The 9,990-nt window shown below is 51.5% G+C and overlaps 1 protein-coding gene across 7 annotated transcripts in view; it reads right to left on the minus strand.

Annotated features, from left to right (window-relative positions):
- Positions 1-444: 444 nt before the first annotated feature.
- Positions 445-9,990, minus strand: part of RASGRP2 (RAS guanyl releasing protein 2 (calcium and DAG-regulated)) — a 15,375-nt gene continuing 5,829 nt past the window's right edge. For all 7 annotated transcript variants that reach the window (XM_010838004.1, XM_010838003.1, XM_010838002.1 and 4 more), the window contains 10 exons: positions 9,734-9,850; positions 7,957-8,238; positions 6,939-7,016; positions 6,621-6,743; positions 6,169-6,284; positions 2,765-2,906; positions 2,464-2,500; positions 1,774-1,950; positions 826-890; positions 445-659 (listed from right to left, as the gene is read on the minus strand). In XM_010838004.1, the coding sequence (XP_010836306.1) occupies positions 832-890; positions 1,774-1,950; positions 2,464-2,500; positions 2,765-2,906; positions 6,169-6,284; positions 6,621-6,743; positions 6,939-7,016; positions 7,957-8,238; positions 9,734-9,850 (1,131 nt within the window). In that variant the 3' untranslated portion in view covers positions 445-659; positions 826-831. The remainder of the gene's footprint in view (positions 660-825; positions 891-1,773; positions 1,951-2,463; positions 2,501-2,764; positions 2,907-6,168; positions 6,285-6,620; positions 6,744-6,938; positions 7,017-7,956; positions 8,239-9,733; positions 9,851-9,990) is intronic.

Genomic DNA, 9,990 nt, shown 5'->3' on the forward strand with positions numbered 1-9,990 from the left:
AGCCCAAGGAGTGCAACCCCACCTGTCCTCTTCCCTCACAGACAGCACTCGGGGCGGCCCTGTCCCTCTCGTGATTCTCTGTAGTGAGCTCCCCGTTGCTGGAAGTATTCAAGCAATGCCACCTGTCAAGCAAGGGACTTTCAGCTTCAGATTGAAGGCCATGGCTCTACATGACCACCAGGCTCAGCAATTCTACTTTCAAGTCTTAGCCCCCCAAGATTCTGGACTCCTCGAGATTCTAGACCCTCCCCAAACTCCCTGTTCTGAGGTTTTTTGGTTCTAAGCCTCTATCCCCCAGAATTTTAGTCCCCCCAAGATTCTAGCACATGAGATTCCAGATCTCCCAAGATTCTCTGACTACAGGGTTTTAGATGCCACAGTTCTAGTCCCTGTGATTTACAGGCCCCTACCCACCACGAGGATTCTAGGCGCTGACGGTCCAGGTTAATTACACGGGCCTTTTTATTCCATCTGGAAAGTACAAATATTCACAAGAGTCTGTACAATCTTAGGGACACCAGTCCTGGCCCTGCCCTCAGCCACATGCTACCCTCATGCCCCTCCCCCCAGCCCCAGCCTGCTGCCTCGGCACCCCAGGCTCCCTGCTCTGGTCCAAGTCTTTTCTCCAAGGCAGGCATGAGTGCTTGATCCAGTCACAGCTGGGAAGAGAAAAGCAGAGGTTGTAAGTAAGAGCCTCCTCGCCCCCCAAAAATGTTGGAGTCTGCCTAGCCTGGGTCATTTGGACAGAGCACCCACCCCCTCTTCCCCCGCACATTGCCCCAGCCCTGAGTGGGGAGGCTCTGGGCAGGCTACAGGGGGGCTTACCATCAATTACAAGTGGATGTCAAACACGCCGTCCTCCACCGTCTGAACCTCCTCCTCTCGGATCTCTGCAGGGAGAGTGGTTGCAGGACCAACTCCTGGGCCCCTGTGCCCTGAGCAGCCCTTCCCCCCTCATCGAAGGCACCCTGCCCCACCCCAGAAGCAGAACCATCCACCAGAAATCAATTCACTGAATGACTAAACAACGCCAACTTTTGAGGCTCTTTTTCTAAGTTTTCAGTTTGCCACAGCTTTTTCGCAGCCACAGATTTATCGGTGCAGTTTGCTTAAACATCAATTTTGTGTGTGTCTCACATTTTAGACCCCAGCACGGCTGGAAGGCTTGAAGCAAATGGTTTTATCTTTTCTATTTTGGGGAACTTATGCCCTGTGCCTGCCTCTATTTTTGAAGACTCATGCCAATTTTAACCGTTGTGGTCAACTACCTTACACCCCAGTTTAACATGGTTTGTTCAGTGTTCTCAGCAAAATAGTCATTTGAGGAACTGTCATTCAGAAAACTGACCTATAACCACCAATGACTCCAAGAGAGCTGCTGGGAGATTTGGGGGCAATGGACTGTTCTCAGAATAGCCTCCAAAACAGCCAAAAAGGGAAATACAGGCAAATGGTTTAAAAAATTCCTTCTCCAAGCCCATTGTCAATCCCCCTAACAAAATAAGAGTGCAAATGGAATCTTGAAGTCTGTTTCGCTTTTACTGTTTTTATTCATGAGTTTCTGCCCTCATCAGCCTCAAAGTATTGAGGGCTCCCTGGTTACCTCCTTGCACCCTTATCTGTCCAGCCCTCCTCTATCACCTCCCCCAAATAAGACAATTACAAACTCTGGAATGGTTTCCACCCTGGAAAAGTTTCCGTACTTTGCCGCCATTGGCCTGCCTCCCTCTCTCCCTCCCTCCACAGGCCAGTCCAGAAAGGGACCCCTCTTACCTGGAGGCCGGGAGCCTCGTCTGCCAGGGCGGGGCAGGGAGAAGCTGAAGGCGCGATGGTGGGTATGTGTGGGCGAGGGAGAGGGTGCAGACCCCTCCAGACTCATACTCTGGGCCCGGCGCCGGCACTCAACTGACAGGCGATCCTTGCACTGCTTGTGGCAGTTCACACCACAGGCTGGGGAGGCAGATGGGCAGCCCAGCCAGATCCACTGGTCAGACCACTCCTCATCCCACTCTGCAGGCCTGCACTTCTCCCTGGGTCCCTTTGCTCCTAAGCAGCTGCCCCACCAAAACAAGAGCTTCCTTTCCAAACGCTTTCTTCATCCTCCTTGCCAGTCTGCGCCCTCTCCAAAGCTCCCCATTTCTGGGCAGCTGCCTCACCAAAATAAAAACCCTGGGTTTTTTTGTTTTTTGGCCACGCTGCAAGAGACGTGAGATCTTACTTCCCTGATTAGAGATGGAACATGCGCCCCCTGCAGTGGAGGCAGAGTCTTAACCCGTGGACCACCAGGGAAGTCCCAATCAAACCAAGTTAAAGGCTACCCCCTTTCACATCAATCAGCATGCCTCTCTGGCCCTAAGGTACTTTATTTACTCCTTGACAATTGTCCCGCCAGAATAAGACTGTCCATCCAGATAGTAACTCTTTCCCCCAAAACAGCCCAGCAGCCCTGCAACTCCATCTCACCTCGGCATTTGAGACCCTGCTTGTAGATGCCCAGGATCTGAAATAGAGGAGGGGGGCGTGGTAGGGGGGAGCGGTTTAGAGGGCATGACTCTTCCTTTCTATGGACAGGGACTGGAACTGACCCTTTCTGGAGCCTTAGGCCCCTCAGGGTTTGGTTCAGACCGGCAAGAGGAGAGGCAGGTGAAATTAAGGTTCGCCCGGATTAAGAAGGCTCCGGCAGGGGGCGGGGCCAGAAGGGAGGGCGGGGCGGGGATGGAACCTGGCCGGTGCTGTTGCCGCGTGGCTTGGGCGGGGGCTCGACCAGGGCCTTGCAGTGGCGGCAGGCGACCGGGCGCAAGGAGTTGCTCTCGTGGAAGTTGTGTACGAAGCCCATGCGGCCGCCCAGCATAGAGCTGGAGCGCAGAAAGTAGGAGACCATCTCCTCCTTGCTGATGCAGCCGTCCCTGTCCAGGGGAAGTCGGGGGAGGGCCTCAGCTCCGGGGGGCTTCACTGGGACCACCCACCACCAGCTTAACCCAGCCTACTGGGAAAAGCCCTACCAAATTAAAGGTCATCACGGGACTCCTGACTTTTGACCTTCCGTGCGTGAAACAGAAAGAGCACCAGACTTGGAGTCCGGCAGATGTAGTAGCAGCTTCTAACTAGCTGTGTGGTCTTGGGCTAGTCACTCGCCCTGGGTTTCCTCCTTGGAAAAATGGGGGTCATAATTCCTGCCTACTCACTTCACAGAGCTGGTGTGTAAACTAAAATTGCTCTGCACTTTTCCGTGGGCTTATCAGCTTCTGTTTCCCAAAGTGAGCTCTATGGAACACCGGTTGGGATTCCTGAGAGTCAGGAGCTCTCTGATGAGTTTGGGGATCAGGTAAGATTGGGAAAAGCTGCACCTGTCTCACTCCTGCGGAATCCTGCCAGACAGGTAATCTGGGGCTTCCCACAGAACCCTCTTTTCATCTATTCAGGTATTTTAGGGAAAGAGTCAGCACTGTGCTCTGGAGCTAGAACTCAGTTCTAATTTGGGCTCTATTTCTCTGTGTGACTTCTTCCCCGTGCCTCGATTTCCTCTTCAATAAATGGGGACAATGATAGGTCCTGCATCTCAGAGGGGTTTGAGTAAGAGTTGAATGAGATAGGCACACGAAGCATTGACTAATAGGTGCTAATAGCTAACAGGTGCCAGGCCATTGGGAGGTATTTCCATCAAAGGGGGCCTTTATCAGAAACTCCTGCCTATTAGTATTTGGGTGGTCCAGGTGGTCCTTCAAATTAGTGGCACATTGGGACAACCGACCATCTCAAAAATATAAACTTAGGCTCCTATCTCATACTGTGCGTGAAAACTAAATTCCCGCTAAATTGAAGACAATCAATGTAAAAAAATAAAATTCTCAAAGTACCTAAACAGCCCTAAGAGAAGAATTTTGTCATCTGGAGGGGATAATAGCCCTTCTACACATAACACAAACCCGAGAAGCCATAAAGGAAAAGACTGACATATTGAGCACACATTTTTAAAAAATTTTATATGGAAAAGGACAACATAAATGACAGACTGCGAAAAAATATTTTGCAAACATATTCAACACCAAGGGTTAATATCCATTAACAGAGAAATCAATGAGCAAGACTCACAAACCCAGTGGAATAATGGACAAAGAACACGAACAGGCAATTAACAGAAGAAATAGAAGTGGCCGATAAACATAGGAAGGTATCCTACCCCCACTAATATTAAAGAAATGCAAATATAACCAAGACACCATTTGCCAATTAGACTGGCAAAATTATAAAGCTTATTATAGCATCCACTGTTGGCAAGGAAGTTGAGAAATGGGCTCTTGTTCACTGCTGATGGGGGTGCAAGCTGGCACAACCTTGCCTGAGGTCACTTTGGCAGTCTCTCTCCTAATTTAGAATGTGCATATCTTTTGATCCAATTATCCCACTTCTAGGAATTTCTCCTACAGAAATAGTGGCCCGAGTGCATCAGTACAATGTTCACAGCAGCATAGCGGATATTAATAGCGAAAAACTGGGAACAGTCTACATGTCCATCAGCAGGAGAATGGGGAGGCAGATGATGGCCCAGCCACCCAGTGTAATACTCTGCAGCTGTTCTAAAGAATGAGGTAGTTCTGCCTAAATTGGCCTGGAAAGATGTCCATGATGAGGGTTTAAGTGGAAAACAAAAGTAAAAAAGAAAAACACAAAGCGTGCGATTCTGTCAAGACAGTGATTTAAAAACAAAAACAAACAAACAAAAAAACCCTGAGAACCCAACTGCCACAAAAACCTAGATGCTGGTTTAACTATATCCAAAATTGTTTTAAATGCACAGGTGAGTTTGCAAGAAATGGAAACTCCCAAGTTTCAGAAACAGAGATCTTCAAATTGAGGCAGTGAGTTGAGACCTGATGGTACAGCTGCCCCAGGAGCCAGGTGCTGGGTTTTGATACCTGCCTGGGATCTGCAGGAGGTGGGGAGTTAAGGCTGAGATGCCTGCATGAAGCTGGAGCCTTGAATGTCTCCAAGGGCTGTGCTGTGCTTAGTCGCTCAGTCATGTCTGACTCTTGTGACCCCAGGGACTATAGCCCACCAGGCTCCTCTATCCATGGGGCTTCTCCAGGGAAGAATACTGGAGTAAGTTGCCATGCCCTCCTCCAGGGGATCTTCCCAACCCAGGGATAGAACCCAGGTTTCCCGCATTGCAGGCAGATTCTGAGTCACCAGGGAAGCCCCTGCAAGGGCTTCACCCACCCTAAAAAGTGTGGCCTGGAAAAAAATCCACCCCACCCAGGGAGGTGATTTGTTTTCAACTTAGAAAACTGTCTTCAACTATTGTTCTCAATTCTGGGAGGAGAAACTAACTATAATGCTAGAACTAGATTTATACCATAATCCCTCTTGCCTCTGAAACAGACACAAACAAATTATCTTATCAGTTTGCACCCATGCATGGAAGATTGGAGAGATACAGGCATTGCCACACCAGTAATGTTGCTAACATAGTTACTACTGACAACCTCTTAAGTGGGAAAGGAGGAAGGGAATTTTCGCTTCTTACCTTACACACTTCATTCACTATAAATCTATTTTACTACCTGGATTTTTTTTAACCATGGATTTTTATAATACAAAAAAAGGCACAGTTTTTTGAAATCTGGATAACATTAAAAAGTCAACTTGGGATGGACTATAAATTTTGATTGGAATTTTGTCTGCTCAGCAAAACAGGGGTGCGAACACGGTTTCAGGGGGACACGTATAACCTACTTCAGAGAACCAGCTGTTTGTCCAAATTGTCGGCATGTGAGTTGGTGATAAGCAAGTGGGTGCTGCGAGTTACAGGCCTTTCTTATCTATTCATTAAGACATGCTACCCAGGAGTTCAGCTTGCCACACTTTTTCTCGGCTGTGAGCTCCACAAATAAAGTGGCATTTATGTAGCAAGAGTCCCCAGGAAGCCACAGTCTTTGCAAGATTCAGGTGAAGATGCCCCCCACCCTCCGGCTCATTGTTCTGAATGAGCAAGGTAACCCTGAGCCTCCGCAGCTGGCAGCCTCCCAGAAAAAAAGAGCCCCTCCCCACATGGGTGGCTTCCCCTGCCAAGATCATCTGGTTCAATGGCCTCATCCTTCTCAGGAGGAAGCTAAAACCCAAGGGGAAATGAACCTGCCTTCCCTCTGCCCCTGCCCCCAGGCCTCTCACTGGTTCTGGTCGAGGTCCCCAAAGGCGCTGAGATAAGGAAAATTCCCACGGATGATCTGGAACTCCTCCTGTGAGATGTGGCCGTCCCCATCGACGTCAAAGTTCCGGAACACAGACTGAAGTACACAGAGGGACATGTCGGGGGGCGGGGAGGGTTAAAGGGGCCTTGGCCCATCCTGCCCACACTCCCAGTCCGAGTTAGGAAGCCTGGGCATCTAAGAAGCAGGCAGCTGTCTTTCCTCCCCACCACCTCCCTTCTCCATACCCCCGTCCCAAGCCCGCCCATCAGCTGCATCCCGTGCCTTCTGTCAACCGAGCATTGGCCCCTGAGCCCGGCACTGGTGGTGGCTCCCAGGGCAGTGCCCTGGTCAAACGAGCCTTGGCTGACCACTATGGACGTGTCCCCCCCGTCTGTCCCACAGGCTCCAGAGCTGGTGGTGCTGGAGTCTCACCTCCACCATCTTCTCAATGTGCTCCACCATGATCGCCTGATCCAGCTTGGGTTTGGCAGCCGAGGTCCACTCCTCCAGCACCGGGGGCCGGGGAGGCGGTGTGCAGGTGGTGGGGCTGGTTGGCTGTGGAAATGGTCAAGGCTGAGTGAGGGCCAGAGGTGTGGGAGCCCAGGGCCCAGTGGAGGAGACAGGGGGTAAGCTCTGGGCACAAGGAAGCCTGCCCGACAAGCAGGATGGGTGAGGTAGCCTCTAAGCCTGGGAGGGCCGAGGTAAGGAAGAGGATGGGCTAAGTGGGTATGCAGTAGCTCCCGCCCTCACCGAGGACTTAGAGCGCGGTTCCCGCTGCAGGGACAGCTGGTAGAGCTCATCCTCTGTCTGATATTGATCCAAAGACACCTGAGGGAAAAAAAAGACTAATTCAAAGACACCTGGGACACACCAGTCTTATCACACCCACTGGCCTGTGCTGCTCTCAGGAGCCCAACACCCAGAACCCAGACCTCCAGGTCTACCTGAGGGTCACAGCCCAGCCCTGAGCCTGGCCCAGAAGCTAGACTGAGGACCAAGGCCAGCTTAGAACACACCCCAGCAACCACACGCCAGCCCAGCACACAGCCCAGAACCCAGAGCTTGGCCCCAGACCTTGAAGACAACGCGCTGCTAAGATCTCAGCCAGGAATTCAGGTCACAACCCAGCTGAGAGCTCTGAAATCCCCCCTCCCAACACAGCACCCAACCCAGCAACCAGATTCCAGCTCAGCTTTCAATTCCCCAGTCCAGCTCAGAGTCTAGAAACAGGTTAAGCCTTCACACCAAACCGTCAAACCTGAACTCCGGGCCAATGATTAGAACCCAGTCCAGATGTGGACTAGAACCCAACTCCTACCCCAGAGCTCAAGTCCAAGACCAAGCCTAGAACTTCAGAGCTCAGGGGAGCTTGTTTAAGAGCCACCCCTGGGGAATTCCCTGGTGGTCCAGTGGTTAAGACTCCACTTTCTCTGCTGAAAGTGCGGGTTCAATCCCTGGGCAGGGAACTAAGATCTCGCAAGGTGTGTGGGGCAGCCGAAAAGTAAAAACAAAATAAAAGCCACCCCTCTACCCGGAACCCAGAGTTTAATCCCAAACGTTGAACGTAACCCACTGCTAGGAACTCAACCCAGGGCTCAGGCCCAGCCTCAAGCCCTCATGCCAGCCTCAGGGGTCCACAACCCCATCCAGAGCTTGGAACCCCGCTCCGAGGTCACCCCAACCCAGGGGCCCAGGCTGGGTCTTGGCTCCGCGACCAGAAGTGAGAGCCCAAGGCCAAGCCCGCGGGACCAGGGGCCCGGCCCCTCACCGTCAGCAGGCTCAGCAGGTCAGGGTTGGCTTGCACCGGGGGCCGGAGGCTGGTCACCATGGCCAGCTCCTCCAGGATACTGAAGAGCTGCTTCATCTTGGCCCCATTGAGTCGGGTCCGGGCGGGGTCCAGCCAATCCGGCAGTGCCAGCTGCAGGGCCACCAGGTCCTTGAGGTGAACACCCAGGATGGGGAAGCGGAAACCCACGCAGGCCGCCAGCCGGCGCCGGTAGTTGCCGTAGTTGCCGGTGGCCGTCACCAGCTCTGTCAGACCTTCCCAGAGCTGGGGGGCAAAGGGCAGAGAGTCACACACACGCAGACACACACACACACACACACACACACCACGTCCACATGGCATATCACAGGCTCAACTCTCCTTTCCCTGCCTAGCCCTGGACACGTGGGAGAGCCTAAGCAGAGTCAGGGATGGGTGAAAGGTCAAAAGCCTCCCTCCTGTCCCCCAAGGCTGACTCCCTTAGCCCCTGGCAATCAGAATTCATAGGTCATGAGTCCAAAGGGGCACCCACTACCAAATAACACACCTCTCCAGCAGTCCTGGGCACAGATTATCAACATTTAATAGAGGAAACTGAGGCTCACGGAGGCAGAGCAGTGCAGGACAAAGATTTCCAAGAATGTACTTAGCGGTGTCATTCCTAACAGCCCAAACTGGAACGACCTCAAATGTTCAACAGTAGAGGAGATACACAAACCGAGTGGACAAAAATATTATACAGCAATGGAGACGAATGAACAATTGCTGCGCAAAGCAGAATGTATGAAAGAAGGAAGAAATAAAATAACATACACAACACGATTTCATTTATAAGAAGCTCAAAAACAGACAACAAAATACCCACGTGGCTTTCAGATGCATACACAGGTGGTAAAGCCATCAAGAAAAGGAAAGTCGGGGATTCCCCGGTGGCCTAGTGGTTTTGCCTTTGCCCTTCCACTGCAGGGAGCACAAGTTGGGGAACTAAGATCCCACAGGCTGTGCTGTGTTGTCAAAATAAATAAGTAAATATTTTTTTAAAGAAAAGGAGGTCATCATCCTTAGGAAGGTCATGACATTGGTTACCTCTGATGAGGAGGGAGTTATGCTCTAAGAGCTGGGAGCTTCAGAGGCTGGCAATGTTCTACTTCTTGACCTATCTTCTTTCTAGTTTTTTTTAAACTGTGAAGGCTTCCCTGATAGCTTAGTTGGTAAAGAAAATGCCTACAATGCAGAAGACCCTGGTTTGGGAAGATCCCCTGGCGAAGGGATAGGCTACCCACTTCAGTATTCTTGGTCTTCCCTTGTGGCTCAGCTTTGATCCCTGGGTCGGGAAGATCCCCTGGAGAGGGATCTATACACATGTTTTCTAGACTTGTCTATATGTATGGCACCAGATATGTTTTTTGTTGTTTTTTTTTTTTTTACAATAAAATAGGAACTTCCCAAGTGGTCCAGTGATTAAGACTCTGGGCTTCCACTTCAGGGGGCACAGGATCAATCCTTGGTCAGGGAAGTAAGATCCCACATGCTTCACAGCATGGCCAGTAAAATAAAATAAGCAGGAGAAGAGAAAAGCATGAGCTTTGAAGTTTAGCACATCTGTGAGCCTCCTCTCTCTGCCAGCTTTCATTGTGCAGCCTGGGAAAGGACTGAACCCCCAGTCTCAGTTTCCTCATTTATCAGATGAAGAGGGAGTGACCAGTCCCCAGCTGGGCTGGGAGTTCTCACGAGGCCAGCCCTGGGAAGGCTGTTCCCCTGACCCCAGGGTCTCAGGCACCTTGATGGTCTCCGGGCTCACGTGGCTGTGGGTCTCCTTGAGGCGGGAGATGGAGCTGTGGCTCAGGCCCCCAACCACTGCCATCAGCGTGTTGAAATTCTGCAGGTGCAGGAGTTCCTGGGGCACAAATGGGGAGAGAGGAGGCAGTGAGTCACTGAGTGGGCCCAGAATTTGGCCCAGCTTTTCTGGGAAAGATCTAGCAGTGGGTTAGGGGAAAGGAGGGACTCGGCCCTACGGGGGTGATTGGGGGAGTTGGG

This window comes from Bison bison, unplaced genomic scaffold (assembly GCF_000754665.1).
Source record: "Bison bison bison isolate TAMUID 2011002044 unplaced genomic scaffold, Bison_UMD1.0 scf7180017864089, whole genome shotgun sequence".
NCBI lineage: Eukaryota > Metazoa > Chordata > Mammalia > Artiodactyla > Bovidae > Bison > Bison bison.